Below are 20,621 nucleotides of genomic sequence, written 5' to 3' on the forward strand. Positions count from 1 at the left end.
TCTTAAAAAAAAAAAAAGGTAGGCTGCAGCTTTGCTGGATAAATGCATGTGTATTTACATTCGGCCTCAGGTGCCGTTGTCATTTTAATGCTCCGTAAATGCAAAGCAGATTTTTGTTTGTTTGTTTGTTTGTTTGTTTGAGAGCCATCCCACGAAAGTCAGGGTTGCAGGAGAGCCGGGAGAAATCCAGCTTCCTCTCCGAAATCAAAATCTGACACGTCTCGCAGTCAAAACTCCCCCCAAGGCGCTAGATGAGGGAACATCTTCCATCTAAACCTGGATACAATGGGGCCTGTAAGACACGGCAAAAACGGATTGGGAGTGTTGAAACCACAGAAACCTCTGCCGGAAACACGACTTTCTATAAATACAAGATACTCGCCTCGGCTGCCAAGTTCGTTATTTCTCCTCTCCCCCTCTCTCTCTCTCTCTCTCCCTCTCCCATGTTGGGCTCTGTGGTTACATATACCTCATCATCATTCAAAGACCGGGCAATAGAAAGTCAAAAAAAAAGAGAGGCACAAATAAGAAAAATGAAAGCGGCGGAAGCGTGGTTCTGCTTTTGAAGGAGCGCCTCTCTCCCGCTCTTCCTCTGAGAGTGGGAGTGGGTTAGGGAAGCCCGGTACCAGGCCCCGATGCTACTGCCGCCGCCGCCGCCGCTGCTGCTGCTGCTGCTTCTGTTGGTGTGGCAGGTTTCCCGGGCGATCCAAAAATACCTCTGCATTCGCCCACTTTGGTCCCCAGCCGCCTGTACTCTTTGGTTCTACAACAGGGATGGGTGAGACTCATCTTCAGCTCTCCGATCGTGATTGCGGAATGCCCCGGTGTTTCTTTAACCATGCCCCCAGACTCCTCCACATACATGGCGCTCACCTTGCCCTCTCCTCTGCCGGATTCATGCTTGCAGCACTCCATTTCTTGGGCTGGATCCAGCTAGTGTACCTTCTATTACCTAACTGCCTGGGCATGTTGGAGAGAAATACATGCTTAGGAGCTGTTTTTCCTGTTTTCTTTCCCTCACAAATACAATCTGCAATGTTGCATTCAATGTAAAAAAGCCTCCCCCCCCCCGATCATCTTGGAAAGCAGCAGAAATCTGATATGTCCCCATCGACCGAAGCTCAATAACAGCCGCTTCACTAAATCATTACCAGGCAACATGGGACTAATTGCATGTACTTTTGACCAGCACAAGTTAACGTGTCTAAATATTGTAGTCTCTGACTCATGTGCACCCACACTGATTTCTATTTGTTGCTCTTTCCCAAAATCCACAGCGTGCAGGCAACAAACGAAAGTTGCTAGAAAGCGTCGTGTTTTTTTATTTTGTTTGTTTCTTTTTTTTAATCCCTGCTGTATGGATGCGCATGCAGGCATTAAAGAGACACGCGGTGCAATCAGATCTGTCGAATAGCTAACACACATGCAAGGAAGCAGATGAAGAATGTTAAGAGCTTGCAGCTAACAAAAGTAACTATGGAAACCGGCTCTACATTGCGCTAGCTTCCACAGCTCTCTCCAGAAATAAAAACTGTTGGGCTACGAGCGAATCAGGTAAAGACAAAAGATCCCGGGTGAACCTATTTATAGTGGGCCTTACATAACATACATAGACCTATGTTGGCTGAGGCAAGTTTGGCGCTCTGCGGCAACCTTCTGGGGGGGGCAAAGGCAGCGTACAGAGAGCTGAAGATGCAGAATCCTGGAGGGGATTTTATAGAAAAGCATTAAATACAAACGGCAATAAGGTCAGAGATGCTGATGCTGATGGCAACTGAAGTAAATAGAGGGATGCGAGCTGGAAGGCTGGCTTCAGTGAGGGGAGAACAAACACCGGTGCAGATGTCAAAACTAGGCCTCCCAAACATTCACACGCAACTATCAAATTAAAATGAAAGAAAAAGGAAACTCGGATACTTCGCTGGAACGGGTACATAAAAAAAGGACCGCAAATTTATTGCGTTTTTCACTGCAACAGACCCCCAAAACAAAGTGCAATTACACACATTGTTATTATGCGGCCTCACAGCATCAGATATTTCCAGGGAGATGTGATGAACATTAGCCGCCGTAGCGAACCTGTGCGAGCAGCAATCACCTAGAAATAAAGCCTGCCACCATATCTTAAATCCAAATTGAGCCATTAGCATAATTATCCACTTATACTGCTTTAATTTCAAGTAGCTCTTCATTGTAAGTAAAATGATAGATAAGCTGTATTCAAAAAGCCTCTTTTCTGCTCACAAATGCCTTATTAATTAGCTCCCTCTAGCAGCAAGTTCCCGGTAATTACATTCAATACCAGTCAGCTTCACACAGGGGGTATTTCAAGCAACTATTAGACAACTTTTCCCTTTTTAATTGCTCTGTACATGGAATATTTTCCATCATGAGAAATAATCCATTCCAACAGCATGAAAGATAGCAGGCCTCAGCCCTCACTGGCTACAATAAGTACCCGGGAATCACAAAAATGTTCACTATACAGAAGCTCTGACAAGGCTGCCATGATATGCAGATGAATCCTCCCTGACTCATCTGTTTATTATGCACTCACATTAGTTAGCTCTGATGCTGCTCGGCTATTATCCCATCTGACTGGGAAAAAAGGGTCCGGGGTGAGGGGGATGGATTGCGCAGTGAGTGCTTTAGTCACACAGATTGTCCGGACTCTTCAAAGAAATAAATGCATTTTCCGCCGCCGCTGCACGGGGGGGGAAGGACGCGGGTTCCTCTTTTCCTCCCAGACACGGCGGTGGGGGCATGATACGGCTCATCGATGCCCCGGTCCCTCGGCGGCGAATGTTGCGTGAGCAGGTCAAACGGGTCAATGATGAGCGTTGTCACAGACACACACAGGAGCGGCCTGGAGTAGATTACTGCACACTGATACATCACGGACGCATTTACAACATGATTCGGTCGGCGGCGCGTTTTGTGATAATGGGGGAAAACGTGCCGCCGCTCTTTTGTCACCTTTTTCCACATGCAGGCAATAACTCAATATCTCCACTTGCTTGTTATTTGCTTGCAACCTACAGTAGGAAGTGGATATTGACACACTGTGGATGTAATAAACGTGCTGGAGCTACCAGTCAATGGTTACGCAGCGTGTCTGGACCTTTGTTACGTTGTATTTTTAGCAACGCCAGCAGTCGACCGCATTGAATCTTCAACGATTTAATTGCACATCAAGTCGTTTCGGACCCAGTGGTCACAGACAGAGAGCCAGTGATGTATTTAAGCCCCCGCTGTCACTTTATTAGGTCCACCCAGCAGGGTGGACCTAATAAAGCATCGCGCTGCGGCAGATCTATGGGCTGCAGATCTATGGGCTGCAGATCTATGGCACGAATCTCCACTTAAACCTCATTAAAGCTGCTCTGTTGGATTGAGATCTGGTGACCGCTGGAGTACAGGGACCTCCTTGTCATGTTCCAGAACCCAGTTTGAGGTGATCAGAGCTTGGTGACATGGTGCATCATCCTGCTGGAAGCAGCCATCAGCAGACGGCTCCGCTGTGGTCAGAAAGGGACGGACGTGGTCAGCAACAACACTCAGGTCGGCTGCAGCATTTAAACGATGCTCAGTTGGTACCGAGGGGCCCAGAGTGGGCCAAGAAAGTACCCCCTCCTACACATTATACCACCAGCAGCCTGAACCGTTGATGCAACACAGGATGGATCCATGTTTTCATGTTGTTTATGCCAAATTCTGGCCCGACCATCTGAGTGTTGCAGCTGAAATCGAGACTCGTCAGACCAGGCAATGTTGGGTTTTTTTTCCAATCTTCTATTGTCCAAAAGAGCCTGTGGCGATTGTAGCCTCACTTTCCTGTTCTTAGCTGACAGGAGGGGCCCCTGGTGTGGTCTTCTGCTACTGCAGCCCATCTTCAAGGTTGGACATATTGTGCGTTCGGAGTTGCTATTCTTCGTTCCTGGGTTTGTTATTAGAGTTCCTGTTGCCCTTCTATCATCTGGAACCAGTCTGGCCGTTCTGCTCTGACCTTTCACCTCAACAAAGCTTTGGTTCCTCCACACAACTGCCACAACTGACTGGATATTTCCTCTTTTTCAGACCATTCTCTGTAAACCTTAGAGATGGTTGTGCATCACCACCTCAGACCAGCCCGTGTGGCACCAGCAACCACGCCGCTTCAGTGTCATTTAAATCCTCATTTTGATGCTCGCTTTGAACTTCAGCAAGTTGTATCGACCGCGTCTACGTGCCTAAATGCATTTCATTCCGGCCATGTGATTGACCGATTAGCTATTTGTGCTACCAAGTGATTGAAGAGTTGTACCTAATAAAGTGGCCAGTGTAGGTTATGGGGACGCATTTCCCGGCTCATTAGCCCCGACGAGTTTCTTTTTGCCATCCTATATGACAGAGTTGAAAGGATTACCACCTATGTGTTTTACTTTGCCTTTTATTTTGGCTAATTAAGGACCCAGCCCCCAGCAACCGTGCACCATGGAAACCAAAAAAGAAAAAAAAGAGCCATGCTGACGTCAACTAGAAGCCTTCAAATGTGCCATTTGACAAAAGAAAAGAGAAAAGAAAGAGGATAGGGCTGCAATACTTAAGGTCAAGGTATCTGTATCGACTACTGCAGGGCTTCGTGCTAAAATTGTGTCAAAGGGTACAGACCAAATTAAACATTGGTGAAACATTAAATCTTAATTAAAACCACCGTTACTATCAAAGGCTTTCCCACTTCCTTATCTTGTTACCTTTATATCTTATTTTCTATATCCATTGAATGTGTGTTTAGGTGTTCTTACCCTTTGAGAAGAGGCAGTGTCAGCATCAAAACATGTCTACTGTATTCTAAGAAAAGGACAAAAAAGTGACAATTTGTAATTCAAATTTTTATTCCTCTCAACAAATCGGTTTCACCTTCTTATTCAAGTAAAAGAGAGTGTACAAAATATGGCTGCGTGTTTTTTATTTTAAAAAAAGGATCCTTAAGACTGTATAGAAGTCGCTTCTGTTATCGCCAGTATCAAAATGAAACACCATTAGGATGCAAAATTGAGCACATACTGTGACAGGAGAAATGGCACAACATGAAATAAAGGCTGCTGAACAACTTGTCATTAATTCTTCTCAACAGAAACTAACAGTCCCCACATACATCTAAAAATATAAGAGCACAGCTTCATGAAGGGAATTTGAAGTCAACAGTATAGAAGTGGTTGAAAGAGTCTTTTTAATTTGACTGCAACCCCTGATCCAGACATCAACAGACAGTTTCTGCAAATGCTAACCGATATCGTTAGCTTGTTTGCTAATACAGATAATCTTCCCAACAACTTTCAATGGTACGAGGTTCTTGTTGAAACATATTCATTTGGACGTTATGTGACATTATTAGAACTAAAATTGATCAGAATAATAATGGAGGGCATACTTTGTCAAATTTTTCCCAGTAAAGCAAATAAACAATGTGTTTATCATTCTGATATGCTCATTACCACCAGCTCTTGAGCTAAGCTAATTAGCAACAGGTAGTTTTAGTGCATTTGTCAAAAAAAACCATGTCCATCTATTGGAAAAGTAGTCTTCAATTGAACACATCTGTAATTGTGTAGAGTTTAAACAATGAGATCCAGTCAGTTTACATGTTTATGAGTGGACGTTCACCCCCAGCTTCAACTTCACACATATATGAAATCCAGGACACCACATAGTCCCACACTGACTCCAATCAAAATAAATGTAATAATTTAGGTTCTGGAGCTGCGAAACACATGAGTTAAGTGTTTCCTAATGGATCATTGGTACAGAAATGAAGCAGGGGACAGCGATGAGCTACATTACGATAGAACACGTGTCAGCAAATATTCCTTCACATAAAAGCTGTTATTTTAATTACATATCATTCTTGGAAATGTGGTCAAAAATGGCATTTTTTCCACCAGAATGTTTTTTTTTAATTAATCGCACTCTGAGGCTACCAGAGCTTTATTGTCTCAAGACAGATGAACATAGCCTAAAACCTGAAGATGTTCTTGCTTTAAGACCTCAGATGAAGCCCAATCCTGGACCACATCAATACTGTTCAGCCATTATTAATAAAGTAAGGGACGACCAGCCAGTGAAGGGGTGGCTTCCTTGGCCCCTGCCAGTGTTGTCGCTGTACTGTTCCCAGATATACCCCGTTTCAGCGTATTGCCTATAGACGTTATTGACGATGTTAGTCCTGAGTTCCTCGTAAAGAGCAGCTGCCTTCTCTCGGTGAGGTCCTTCTACGTTGCTGTAGTGGTGCAGGGCCCTGACAGCTAAGTAGTTGAGGTTAATCCATATGGGCCCCCTCCAGTAGGGTGGATCGTGCTCCGTGTTTCGCTTCATATAGAGCGGATCGGACTTTGAGAGCGAGCGCAGTCCGTAAGGCGTCCACAGCTTGTCGGGGTCTCTCATGTCTCGGAGGATATGTTCTAGCTTGGGCGAGTCTGGCGTGAGGACGTGCAGCAGGAAAGGGAAGAGGCTAACGTAACCTAAAGCGTTAACGTACTGCAGCTTGGGGGCCCGGCGGACCGAGCGCACGAGGCGTGCCACGGGGAACTGATGCCGAGGCTGCCCGGGGGGCACGTACACCTTCTCCTGCTGCAGAGAAACGGCCTGGGTGTGGTTTCCGAAGTCGCTGTAAGCCCGAAGCTGTTCGGACCAGTGAAGTTCGTTCAGCAGGTTGTTGTCGCTGAGCACTTGGTGCGTGCGTTCATAGTCCCGGTGGGGCTCGCCGAGGAGCCGCGCTACGCTGGCCATGATGCCCGAGGACAAGGCCATCCAGCAGTGTAAATCCACATGCCTTTCATCTGCTGACGGGTGCGAGGCGCGGGGGTAGTCGTCCAGGCCGGAGGTCAAGGTCTTGGGGTTGAGGAAGAGATTGGTGTCCCTGTCGCGCCCGCGCCAGCGGTACGAGTGCGGCAGGGGCCCCGTCTGCGTGGTGTTGTACCATTCGAACCAAGTTTTCAGCCTGGGGTAGAGCCTCCGGAGGAAAGGCAAGGTCGGCTGGGAGTCCCACTTCTCGGGATTTGAAGAGAGCTGCTCAATAAGCTCCTGGAGAGCCAGGAAAAGAGTGGGTGGGTTGGCGTTCTCGTTTCGCTGCACTACAAACTCAGCCGGGACTTTGCTTAGGGCCTCATCTCCTAAGATCTGCTCGCGAGGGATCCAGCCCTCCATGTTGATCAGGTCCAGCCAGTGGCCAATAGACTCCCTGGTCACCTGGGGATCCCACTTGCTCAACAGTAACTGGTGAAAACCCTCATCCCAGAGGAACCCTCTGGGAAAGAACGAGCGTGACGGCACGGCTGTGAATAGAGCCCCTGGGGGATACAAGAGCGGGTACTCGTTGTAGGCCGACTGCACCACCGACTGGCCGTAGAAGTGGCCCATTCCTCCCAACATGTTGCTGAGGGCTGCTTTTCCAAACCTGATATGGGTCTGGCTAAAACCTCTGCTCTGGAGGCCAAATATCTTCTCAAACTTTGCCTCAAATTCTGCTTTTCTCCTTTCCAGCTCCTGCGTCATGACAGAGGCCACGAGCTGGTTGGGGCGCGTGTGAAAGCTCCCAGATTCAAAGAGAACTTCGATTTGGAACGGTGTCTGGACGGTCACCTGGTGGACCACGAAGGCACTCTCCTTCCTCGGGTCGGCGGGCTTCTGTTGGTTGTGGGGGGGCCTGTACGTGTCTACAGCTATGTAATGTCTCTTTTCGCCAGAAGGGGGGCTGTAGACAAACCTGCGATTCAGACTGTACTTGACAATTTCGGTCAGTTTTTCCAGGCCAGGAGAGACAGTCTGAAGGTAGTTGTAACTGAAAAGATTTTTAAAAAAAATTGTTTTACCATTTCTGTGTGTTCTAATTAGTGAAATCAAGGTTATCGAACAATTGTGAGGAGTCTGCTTCTGATACGTGAATGATCTCATCTGCTCTGGGCTGAGTTTTGTTGCATCGATGGAACACCGCATCACACCTTCAAAGCTCAGCATGGTGTGAGCCTTAGAGGCCTCCGATTCTACTGTGCATATTGTGCCGGTGACTCAGCGGTCAAACTAAAGGGCACGGTAAAAAAACAAACTTTAAGCTCCTACTTACTATCTATCATCTGCCTTCCTACAATAAATTGCAATTCAAACTATTTTTATCATTTGTGTCAGCGGACTGCTCTCTTCTATCTGGGCTTCCTTCCGTTAAGGGAGGGCTGCTGGTGAGGAACAGTATGGAATAGATATAACCAATGTTCTCAGTGATTACACATACCTTTAATGATTAAAAGAAACCTCTTTGTAAATCCTGCTATCATGTAAAATACGTGTATGGTAATGAAGACCCCAGTTCCTAGGTAAGAAACGCCCCCTTTGCTGCCACCTAGTGGTCGTTTGTCTTTATTAACCAATTGCTAATGTTTAAATATAACAGCAAAACTAATTGATATATTCTGAAATCATGTGTTCTCATCAACAAATGTGTAAAGCATACATTTTTTAGGGTGTTTCTGGTATAAAATGCACATTATCACTTTAATTGAGTGCCTCCATTTGGCTGTCTATAAGGATTTCTGTATATGTCGGTTGAAAAATCCATTAAATGCAACTTAACGCATCACCATTCACTGAATTCTAGACAGTAATACTGTCAAATTAACACATTATTATTTTCCATCGAGCTTTCCTGGCTGTGATGCGTCTCTTTTGATGCCGCTGCTGATTTCAACGTCTTTTCTGTGTTTTCGGTGCAATTACCTGGCATACTTAGCACTGGATAATTCCCCTGTCACTGGCTTTCTGAAGGTGATCTTAAAGTTTCCCAGCTCCTCCGAGAATCCGGTGATGGATGCGAGGCGGTTTCTCTCTTCCACGTGAGCCTCCAGTGAGCCTTGTGTGTCTGCCGCTGCGTAGAACATCAGGGAGATGACGGGTGCTTGAGGGGCAGAGCTCTGGTGGGGGGAAAGTGAAAATAATTGAACCAAAGCAATTATTGCCGCTGATTTGAATTTAGCAAAGAGGACAATTTAATGCAGAGATGTTAGCACCCACATGCTGTTTGGCAGTGATCCTCCAGGTCCAGTCTCCGCCATGATCCCCTCCCATCCTCTTGACAAACTCTGTGGTTAGCGTTAAATCCCCGTCCCTGATCTCCTGGACGCCGAAGGTTAACCCATCGTGCATCAGCCACCCGTAACCATGCAAGCGGTCCCCCTGCTCACACGTGTGCCGGAGGTTCACATCCATCTCAGCAAACTGACGCATCCACATCATGCCTGAGGAAATCCAACAGTCCTGGATGAATACATTTTGATGACGAGTGCACGAATGCATCACTTGGAAACATATATTTACATAAAAACGCTCGGCGACTACCTGAATGTTGTTATGAGAGTGGGTTTTATCAACAGTAGTGCGTAATTATCTGCTTTACTCATTTACACTTCAACTCACTGAGGGCATCAGGAGAGTTTTCGGCATTCACTATAGGCTCAAGTACACTCTGACATATAGACGTGTAGTGTTGTAGCAATATTGAGGTCAAGGACAGCATAACCAAAACAAGCAATACTTATTTCAAGTGTAGACTGGTAAACCAGAGAGTAATTCATGACTTTAAATGTGAATACACCCCCCGACCATCTCGACATACCTGTCACAATGGAATGGGGACTCCTGGTTTTCATTCCGAAATAGACCTGAGGCCTGTAAGAGCCCCAGAACCTCTCTGGGGAAACCTTCGCGCTGCTACTGTTGGCATCAAGGACAGGGGGAGACGGGTGCGGGGTGACCACGCGTTTGGCCAGGTTGGACCGCATGTAGAGCGCATAAAAGAACCAGACCAGGCTGAATATGCACAGACCGATGGAGATGTTGATGAAGACTTTGCCGATGTCGACTTTCTTTTTTTTCTCTTTGCGGTGGAACGCAGAGGGTTTCTCATCTTTCCTGGGAGGGGGAGAAGCTTCCCCTGTCACCACCCTCTTCCTCTGCCTGCCCATCCTACCCTGCTGAAGCCTGACAGAGAAATGAGGAAGAGAAATGTATTGGTTTTATTCTGTAGGCCCATATCACAGAATTTGATCAACATTTTTCCTTTGTGCAAGGAAAAATACAGGGAAAAGATGACACATAATAGAAATGGCTCAATTTATTAATAACACCTTACAAGAACAGATAGAAACAACATTTAATGTAAATATAAAACCTCTACTGGACAAGCTGTTGCACTGTACAGACTGTAACAACAAATTAACAGTGTTACAGCTGTTTTCTAACGTCTCATATCTGGTATATTCGTCTCTAATGCGCCAGTACAGGCTGAAACTATCAAATCTGTTCCAAACACTGTGCATAATCTTGCCATTGTTATGCATGAGATGCATCATGCAGAGAATGGCTAAACTAAGGCTGTATGACGGCGCGTTAAGGGCCCGATTCAACTTTAAACTATGCTTTCTTTGCAAAAGAACTGCAACTTCACCTGCGACCTGCGACACCTGTTTACCAAAGACACATTTATCCATCTGTTCATTCAGTAATCGAGTCGCTACTACTCCCCTGCAACGCCACCTTATGCGATCCTGGCTTTGCTAACATGTGGATACCAACACAATACCACGCTGGTGTGATAAATACGCGTGCGTGAGATAATCAAATTGCTCAGCAACACATAAATTCGATCGAAAATTCTTGGTGCAGGTTCTCAACCCTTGAGAAAACAGATACCAACCTGGCAAAAGTCAAATCTTTCAGTTGCTCATTCTATGCTGCTAGCTACTTCCTGGTTACAGCTCGTGGACGCTGACGTGTTCTCCGCCCCTGGCGCCTGCGTGTGACGTCATCGCCGCCCACGTTACGCAAGTAAATAAGAGTAAAACGTCCTGATTTATGCAGTAAAACAAAAAACAACTGCGAATGCGTCTTTGCCTGGGGTCATGTCATTTATGCTTGTCATTACCCTCCTATAATTGTTGTATAATTATCCAGAATACAATATAAAGTCTATTGTGTGAAGTCCATGTCTAAATATTTGGAATTTTAGGGAAACTTAAAAGACAAACAAAACCATCCATTAAACTCCTACTTCCCACTTCATATTTGACATTTTAAAGCCTATAATTATTTCTGGCAACAAGTCATATTTGTCATGATTTTTAGATATCATGCTGGAGCTAAATATTTAAATTTTCAGTTGCACCTGCCTAGTACATCAAATACACCCTGGATAGAAATTCAAACTTTGGGATTCAAAAAGAAAAGATGGACATTGTTGTTTTGATTCGTTTTAATGAATGAAATCTCTCAGCCACAACTTTGGTCAACATGAAAAACTGTTACAGTGGCAAAAATATAAAGATATGCATAACAGATCAATCTTTGAAAGAAAGTGCCAGATTCCTCCCCCACCCCCAAAATGCTTTTCCCAAAAGTGATTTTCAGTCACCAAAATATTTCCAAAACTGTGCTTTACAAACTGAACATATGGCCCCCAAGGCCTTGCACGAAAAGAAAGAAAAACATAACAAAAAAGTACTTTTCCCCTGCTGTTCTTCATCTCCCTCTTCTGGATTAATCCTTGATCAGTCCTCCATCTCCTTCGCTTACAAAGCGTTTCCGCCCTCTAGTGGAAGAATTTTAAAAAGCAGGTTATTATTTACAAGTCTTTCTACAAACCCAAAAGTACAAAGTGAAGCAGATTCAATCGTTCCATATTTATTTTGACTAATGAAAGCTCGTACGTATCTATCTGTCACCTCCAAAACATAGTTTTAGATGCTAAATCTACATCTGAGCCATTGGCACTTTAAATGTTCCACTTTGGGTTTAAGGCTTGAATAGTTCTTCATTGACATGCAAACTGCACATCTGCTGTGTATTCCGTGCACCCTACCATGATCACTGTGATTTTAGGTTTTTCAAATACTCAAATGATACTTGTCACAATTTATTTGGGAGATATGGGGGGGGGGGCAAACTGACCTGGAGGGACATGCATCCCTCAGCTGTTTGGTAATGACAGACTCCTGGTGGCAGAGGTCCACAAAGTTCTCTATCATAGAGTGGGCGTGTGGCACGTCAAGACTGATTTCTGGCAGTTCATCGTACACTCGTTGGAAGCCCTGCATGAAATAAAATTAAAAAATGAATAAATGTCAACAATGGCTGCATGTACATGAAAATGAGCATGTACATGAACCAACCCTGTTCATCTGATCCACGGTGATGAGGCCTATTTTCCAGAAGGTCTGTAGCAGCTTTATGATGGCATGACTTGCAGCGTCTCCTTTTGACTCCAGCACCATCACAACAGCCTTTAAAACACATTAAAGTTCAAATTAGTGGGGAAATCATCGATTTGGAACTGAAAACTTATGCAGAAACAATTCAATCTGTGAAATAAATACAGTTAAATTTTCTCTTGGACGCAGGCAGCAGGTTATTCCAGCAGGGGGCAGTGTTGACACTTTGGTGGGCATCATGTTTTATATTTTAGGATTATTAGGGGAAAATGTGCTAAAACACGCTTTTTCATTTAGTGGAAGGAACACCGAGATATAATGAGGTCTTCTAATGTTACATTTCTGCGAGACTTATTTTAAATGGTGCCTTTTTTTACCTCATAAACCAGCTCATGGTGGAAATGTGGCACCTCCAGGTCTCGCAGACAGTGCTCCGCTTCCAGCACGTCACCAGACGTCAGGTACTCTTTCAGCAGAAGGTTCATCTGAAACCACACACAGAACATGGAGTTCAGGACGGGCATCTGTGCTCTCGTTACTGCAATTTCCCTTTCTCAGGGCAGAAACGCTGACACAGCGACACCGAGGGCGTCCTTCTGGCAGTCTAAACAACATGCATTCCTGCATTCTCTTAGTCTGTCAGTCCAAACTGGCTCATGTAGGCGTCTGATGGTGGCCTCGTCTGCTGCGACTCTACCTCTTTGATGAGGTGTTTGACGGGTCTCTGTCCTCCGCCCACGCCCCAAACGTTATCGAGGCGCAGGATCTCCCTCTTCATGCGCAGCAGCACTGCAGCGCGGTCTAAAGCCACCCTGCAAAAACAAATATACACGCAACTGGGTGAAGCGGGGAAGGAAGCTGAAACCTAAAATCAACACGGTGACATAGGTCGTGTTTAAATAACAGCAAACATTAGTGCAGCCAAGGGCGACTTTGGGACAGACGCGGTTTTAGGGCTTTAGCAACTTTGCCGGCTCACCTGGCATGGTCACAGTCCACTTTGCCCTTGTAACAGTCCAGGAAAGACATCGGGAGGATGTGATCGGCGATGGCTCTGGCTATGAACTGGCCTAACATCTGGAAAAACAGCAGAGAAAAACGTTGGTTCCCGCTTGGAGCCTCACTTAAACACTCAAAGCGTGATGTCAAATAAGACAACTTGGAAGGACTGAACGCTTATTTCGGATGTCTGGTCTACCTGTGGAGCCTCTGGCGTGTCCAGTATGAGGTCTGGCAGCTCCTTCAGCATCTTGTCAAAGGCGCGGGCCAGATCGCTTTGTGACAGCAGCTTCCCGGACAGATCGGAGAGCAAGCGCGAGGTCAGCTCTCTGTGGCTGGCCTTGCCCTCCAGGGCCAGGGACACGGCCAAGGAGGAGAACTCGTACTTATGAGAGCCGAGGTTCAGCTCCTTCAGCAACATCTGACGGGGGCGAAGACCACACGGACTCAGGTCGGTAAAGACATTGACCGATCTCCCAACTTCACCACTCAGCGGATGAAGTGAAGGACGGCGACTGCTCACCTGGACCTCTTTGGTGTCTCCATGTTCAAAATACTCCCTCACGATGGGGTTGACCGTTTTCTCCAGTTCCTTCTCATCTACCTCTGGCATGACCGTGGCATAAACTGTGTCCCCCTGTGCAAAACAGGAAACATATTAAAGAATGTGAGTTGCACGCCAGCTGAGGGAGGCACTCTCAACTTGCCAACATTTCTTTATTAGTTTTTGACATTTTCCTCAGCACAGGACAACCTGCACCTCACATGACCCCAGTATTAATCTGAGCCACTCTGACCCACGTCCCTGACAACACAGACACCATTCTGCAACTCCTCCAGCATCCAAGGTCAATTCACGGTGGCGTGATCCGTTGGAGGCAGAAGCTCATGTCCCACTTGGCGAATCAGAGACAAACAAACAAACTAACATTACACAGCTAAGAACAACCATCAGGGTGGGACGGAGCCACCTGGATACACCACGTTATCACGCTTGTCCCAATTCTCTTTGCCAGTATGGACCATGTGACTGAAAAGAACATTTTCCCATAGATGAATCATTAATCAACCAGGGGCTGTGACTTGCAGCGTTGCTGCTTTAGCATCGGCACTGCAGCCACCCAGAGCCCCGCGGCTTTGTTGGACGGGGGCCTCTCTGGAACAAAAAAAGCTGCTTGGACAACACATCAGCCCACCGACTCAGCGCTGCTCCGCTAATGCAAACACTTCCAAAACAATAGAAGCGCCACTGGTTTGTGGCTGCAGCAGGTTTGTTGCACACTCCGTCTCACCTGAGCGGCTTCATCATAGTTTGGGTCTCGCGCGTCGGGCTCCTCGTCTTCGTAAACCATCCCAGCAGCCCCCCAAACCCCTTTACCACCAGCTCCACCTGGAAATCGCCAACACACAACCCACGTTACCTTAATATCTTACACTCTTAGTGCAGGCCTAGTGTAGCTCTGCGCTACCTTTCTTGGGGAGGCCTCGTCCTTTGCCCGTCCTCGACTTGCGGTCATTGGCGCCCACTTTTCCCTTGGGGCTGTGCGGGTCACCTCCCGCCAGTTCTCCCGTCTCTGAGAGGGACTCGCTGGTGGAGTTGCGGGAGGACTTGCGCTGGCGGCGCTTGGCTTTGGCTTTCAGTCGCGCCTCGTGCAGCGCTTTCTCCTGAGGCGTCCAGTTGCCGTTGATCTCTCCGTCGTTCAGCGCGTCCTCCTCGCCGCTGAAGTGCTGGTTAGCACCTGTATGGGGTGGTGATCAAAAGAAGAATGTTTCACACATGAAATCAGTCCATTGAGTCTGTGAAATCTTACATTTACTTAAGTGACATTAGCAGAATGTAAACGACAAAAATGACTCGCTGCACTTTCTAACAAATGGCAACTGCTTTAAATGAACATAAACACAACAGGCTTTGGTCCTGATTCTCAGTCTCCATAGTGGTGGTAACCATCCGGGTCAGTAGTTCCGTTGCCATGTTGCGCGTGCAGCTTCTTGAAGACGTGGGATGCAACTGCTTCTAATCTACAGCACTGGCTGGAATACAGCTACATCTTCAGTGTGGAATTCTTTTTAATATGGGAAAGAAGCCTTTTTATCTGGAAAGTGACCAGAAATGTTCAGACTGTGGAGATCTGGCAACCATCTCTTAATGGCTGCAGATATTTGCTTTATAACCCAGGCTCTTCAATATAAAATGTATCAAGGAGCAGCTTGGATGTGGGCCTGCCTTTGCTTGTAATTCATCTGTGAAACATAGCTGCTTTGGTATTTATAACTTTAATATTCACCTACATACGTAAGCACTGCTACTGTGTATCGGCAAGACTATGTTTATTTAGTATCGGGATCGGATCAGGAGCAAAAGAACTGGATTGGGACAATCCTGGTTTAACTTCTCGACAGCATCAAACTTCCTGACTGACGGCTGTGCTCCGTTCTCCATTTGGCTGAAGAACTTGACACCCCGACTCTTGAAGCCACTCCTGTTCTCAGGGTGTCACCAGGGTGAGGGGGGCAGCACCGAAAAAATAGATTTTGATGGCTTTCATTCCAGGCAATTAAAGGAAGCAGAAATATGGAATCAACAAGTGTTTATTTAAGCTTAACTGTAGTAAAATCCATCAAAAAAATAGCTCAATAGTGACAGCAGCACTGGCCCGGTGACCTCTCAACACGTGTGCTGCAGTCTCTTATGTGTCATGGTTGCACGAGCGTGCACTAATGCCCAGAGTGTCAAGTTACTTCATATATATTATATATAAAAAATATAAAATGTTCCATCTGGAGAAGTTTGAAGGAAAAAAGGATCCAGGCTGCTCATGAGCAGACGGGAGGCCTGATTCACTGCTGACACCACATTTTTTCTTTAAACTCCAACCGTCCACAGCACCTACAATAGACGTGTCTACAAATGGCACGGTGGGCTCAGGCTGGTCACATGACAGGGCAGCAGCAGAGAGGGGCAAGTGAGCGCAACAGGAATGTCTGGGGGTGTAATGAATACTTGTGCTGGCCCAAAATGGTAGTTTGAGGATCTGCAGCCGTGTGGATACTGAAAGATGTTCAGTTAATATCCAGCAGTTGCACCTTTGTTTTGGTAGTTTCAGCAAGAGCAAATAGGACGGACCTTGGAGGAAAAGGCGCACCAGCCCGAACATTTCGTAAGAGCAGCGCTACACCCTTTAGAAAAAAAAGAAAAAAACCCTCGGTAAACAACCGACCACGTTTCATCGCCTCCTCCCCCTCCTTCCATTAAGTAGGCCACGCGGCCAGTCGCTGCTGTAAATCAGGAGCCAACCAACAGCAGGATGCCAAATAAAGTTTATGGCTGGCCAATCGAAAAGAGAAGGAAAGGCGGAAAAGGGAGTGTTTCGCCAAGAGCTGTGAAAAACAAAGTATAAAAAGACTGGAGCCAAGTTTTACTGGGAGGTACAGAAGTCCCCTCCGAGAAGTCTTTGCAGGGATACAGAGAAGCAAAGTTTGTCCACCAAACACGTCGATTTGCTGTGTAAATGTCTCCTCTAAACTGGTTTCCACATTCTTGGGTGGGAAAAACAAAACAAACCTGGCAGGTTCAACAGAGAAGCACGTCTTTAAAACGTCTTTAACATGACGAAGTGTCTCATTCGCCATGTAAGTCCACGTTTGTCCCATTTCACGCGTCCAGCTCCCCCAACATGGCACAATGATGCCTGAAGGGACAAAAAAGTTTCCTCCCGCAGGAGACATGAGGGGAGCAGCTGTTGTGAGGAGGGTTATTCAGGGCTGCAGAAGGTCGCGAACCCAGCAGGAACATGTGTTTCTGACCATATCGCTCCTTAAGGTTTGCGTGAAGGTTTTGATCCTCAAGGCTCGACTCAAAGCTCCGTGTTGTGCAGTTCAGTTCATAACAAGCATGTTTGGCACGCAGGAAGTGCTGCCTTCCAAAGCCACGGCGATGACAACGCCTATACGGAGCACCGCAGGCCGTCCAGGGACTCATTCAGGCATTGATCCCGTCTTGAGTGGCGATCCTCCAGGACACTTCCTACCAACACTTATTTTCTCATTTAGCTCGAGTGTTTGCATTCTTTCACCCACTTCCTGTTCAGTCATACAGACAACGCTCGGGTCATAAACTGCGCACCCGTGCTCGAATACTGAGGGAACACGAATTGCCCAAATGAAGAACCTGCTCTATCTTCGATCTGGCTCAGCTCGGCTAAAGCGTTCTTTAATCCAGCGAGCTTTCAGCGGACGGTAAACAGTCACGAAAGCCACCCACGCAGCGAGCGGCGACGGGTGGAGTCAGGCCAGAGGAATACCTGTGGCCTACATGCTGTGTGGGAGCTCCTCTGTGTTGACGTGTCCACGCAGGAGCGTTTGTAAATGACACAGAGTCAAGGCAGGTTTGACAGGCTGCAGACCCGAACACGTCCGTGTGCATACGAGCACAGCTTGGCGAGCTTGAGAATCGCACAGACGAATTAATGCACGGTGGAAATGCCACTTGGGCACCCATTTCTGTGCTCGGCGCTCAAGCAAAGATGCATCCAGTGACAGCACAACCACCATGTTGCTAGGTTTAGAATTTATATTTGGTGGGTAAATGACTACACGCAGAAAGATTAGCTAAAACAAGTGTCCCCTGCGACAACACGAGCACACAGATAGGAGGGAGAAGCAAAACATGTGGTCCTGTAATATCTGTCGGGGCAAAGAAGGGAGTGGGCCGGGAGTTTAACTGCCAGTGCACGTCATGAAAGGACTTGAAGCGCATACTTGAGAAGTCTGCGTCAGATAAAAATCAAAATAGGGTGACCCTAGCAAAATAAACAGATTTTGAAAAACAAAAAGTCAGGCCGAAAGAAGCTAAACGGCTGACAGAAACTTGTGCAATTCTGCTGATTGTGTCGTAAAAGCTCGAGCCCAACAACACAGATAAAGCCAGAACAAAAGATTAGATAAACTCTGGCAGCCAAGGCTGATTAAACAAGCCGATCGGCTCGGTTGACGAGTGCTCCGTAGTGTCGCGTTTGCATGATTTTATGCGCGACCCCAGCTGTCACAACGTGCTCGTCCGCACGACTCAAGCACACGCTCGTCAGAGTTTGCCACCGATCGCGTCTAAGTTCACACATGTTAAACTCCATCATGGCTGTCAGGGGTTCCTCGATGGCGCTGTAGTAACTACCCCAGAACGATGACACACAGCGGCACCGCTGAGCTCCAGTCTGAGAGATTGTCCATCTTTTTCCATGTCAAAGAGCAAAGCCATAACCCTCAGCAGGACAGAGTGTCGTTTCCCAATGTCGCTCTTAAGACATATTTATTCAGGCACTTATGTAAACACCCTCACAGGTGGGGCTTCAAACCTGCAGCTTTATAGGCATTCATCACAACACAAAGTTCGCCCAGGCTGAACCTCAGTGGTATGCAAATGGAACCACTTCTGATGCCCTGGGGTTGTTATTTATGATGCCAAAATGTCAGTCCTTGCTTCTCCAACATGAGTTTAAAGTAGTCTCAAACAACACATCTGGTACTCCCAGAATGTTTTGAAAGTTTTCTACTCAAGGATTTAAGACTATCCTGATATAAGAATCATCGGAAACTTGGTAAGCCCAGGAGAAGAGTTAAAAATTGATTTCTGATTCTGAAATAGGACTAAGACTACAGAAAACAAGATTTTAAAAAAAAACAAAAACAAATATATTTGTATATTATAAAATATAAAGTAAGTGCACAGTTGGTATAGCTTCAAAGAATCATGTGTGATATAGAGCAAGCCTGGGTGACCTTAGTGTGGGGAAAAAATGGAAAAGTTAAAAATAAATGCGGAAAAACACAAAAAACATCCGCGTTCAGAGGAATCTTAAAAATCACGCACTACCAAAACCCGCCACGTGGTGTCGCGCTTGCAACGTTGAACCGCTGCGTTAACAAAACAAGCGTGCGTTTTGGAGCAGAGGCGAGGCGACATAGAAAATGCTATTAAACCTATTTGAAAGGGGAAAACAATAAAATGAAACCTCGCTCCGAGTGTCCCGCCGTGCATCAACGCAATTTACGTAATCTTTAAATACAAACCAATGCGGAGATTATGTAAAGCGTTCCTATTGGCCCTTACGGTGGGCCATACATGTCAACGTCATCGCCAAACAGAGACAGCGACGCAAGGAAAACAACCAGCTCAAAAATGTCTTGTGGGGAGCTGTCGCTCGTCCTCTGCAGAAATTGTCCCCTACACATAATTTTACGCGGCGCAGTGGCGCGCATCACATGCACTACATGGCTGAGAGGGGACCGAGGAACCACAGCACCCGCTCCATTAGGAGGGATAGTGGGGCCAAAACAAAGCTTCTGCAGCCGAAAATGAACAGTAGTAAAAAAAAAAAAAAAAAAAAAAACATGGAGTGGAGATATGCTTAACAAGCTGTGCGACAAGTCAAAGCGGAAGTAAACGATTCGGTCTCGGCCAATCAGAAACGCGAAAGGGTTAAAGCCACGAACAACAAACTGTCACTCAGGTCGATTAAAAAAAAAGGTCAAATTAGGTTGCTTTAGAGTTTAGTGCAGCTGGGCTGCACAATACGGTCCGATCCACCGTCTTCTGCGGCGCTGTTGCGTGTGCGCGTGTCTGCCTTTAACACAAGCACATGGTGAGCGTGGCTAGCGCTGCAGCCCATCCCATGCACGGACAATGGACCTGGCAGAGCACGCCAAACAGGCCCCGGGGCAGCTCCAGGAGACTTTGCACCGACGTATCCCTTCGTAAAAAAAGGGGGCAGCGTTCGTGCACTCACCGTCCTTCTGGGGAGCGGGGGACCACGTATCCACCTCAGTCGCCATGGCGCTCTCCGAAATGTTCGACGAAAAATCCTGCGCTCTTCCGTCGAGCAACAAATGCTCACAAAACCCCCCCGCAAAACAAACGGCAAAGCAAAACCCTCAGCGCGAAATAGAAACCGCGATACCGCGCTGCACTAGCAGAAGAATACGCTCAAATATATATAAATGTATATAAAATATGAACGCCGAAACAATAAAGCTATAACGCACCCACGACCTCGGCGTTTACGCCTGGCAAGAGCCAAAAAAAAGGAGTGAGGAGCGCGATGGACAATGTGGTCAGCTACGGGTGCATGTCAAACAAACAGGCAGCGAAACAAACTGTTTTTAACTTTGCAGAGCGATCCGAGTCGAGTCACGTGGGAGGCGAACACGGATGAGGAGTTGTCAATCCGGGGGGCGGGAGCTGTCGGGATTCGACCAATCACAGAGCAGGACAAACACGGCGGCCGTAATTTAAGACCGCAATTTATTAAATTTATTAATTTATTAAACTACAAATCTGCAACGTGAACGCACATTTTCGAGACAAGAAAGGCAAAAATGAAGGGCCAGTAA

The 20,621-nt window shown here is 46.6% G+C and overlaps 2 protein-coding genes across 3 annotated transcripts; both read right to left on the reverse strand.

Moving 5' to 3' along the window:
* Window positions 1-4,856: 4,856 nt before the first annotated feature.
* On the reverse strand, window positions 4,857-10,853 carry mogs (mannosyl-oligosaccharide glucosidase). Of its 2 annotated transcripts, none has more exons than XM_057036337.1 (5): window positions 10,724-10,853; window positions 9,644-10,008; window positions 9,043-9,266; window positions 8,749-8,942; window positions 4,857-7,819 (listed from the first exon to the last, which is right to left on the reverse strand). In XM_057036337.1, exons 2-5 carry the CDS (start codon window positions 9,990-9,992, stop codon window positions 6,055-6,057), a joined length of 2,532 nt encoding a protein of 843 aa, XP_056892317.1. In that variant the 5' UTR covers window positions 9,993-10,008; window positions 10,724-10,853; the 3' UTR covers window positions 4,857-6,054. The 2 variants fall into 2 exon arrangements, with proteins under 2 accessions (XP_056892317.1, XP_056892318.1); XM_057036338.1 differs by lacking the exon at window positions 10,724-10,853 and adding an exon at window positions 10,475-10,598.
* Window positions 10,854-11,535: 682 nt separating this feature from the next.
* pdcd4a (programmed cell death 4a) lies at window positions 11,536-20,421 on the reverse strand. The gene is made up of 11 exons (XM_057036343.1): window positions 20,018-20,421; window positions 14,702-14,971; window positions 14,525-14,622; window positions 13,756-13,869; window positions 13,432-13,653; window positions 13,213-13,310; window positions 12,931-13,045; window positions 12,611-12,718; window positions 12,195-12,305; window positions 11,974-12,113; window positions 11,536-11,614 (listed from the first exon to the last, which is right to left on the reverse strand). The coding sequence occupies exons 1-11, from the start codon at window positions 20,061-20,063 to the stop codon at window positions 11,563-11,565; spliced, it is 1,374 nt and encodes a 457-aa protein (XP_056892323.1). The 5' UTR covers window positions 20,064-20,421; the 3' UTR covers window positions 11,536-11,562.
* Between the last annotated feature and the right edge of the window lie 200 nt (window positions 20,422-20,621).

Source organism: Takifugu flavidus, chromosome 6, assembly GCF_003711565.1.
Source record: "Takifugu flavidus isolate HTHZ2018 chromosome 6, ASM371156v2, whole genome shotgun sequence".
NCBI classification, from domain to species: Eukaryota; Metazoa; Chordata; class Actinopteri; order Tetraodontiformes; family Tetraodontidae; genus Takifugu; species Takifugu flavidus.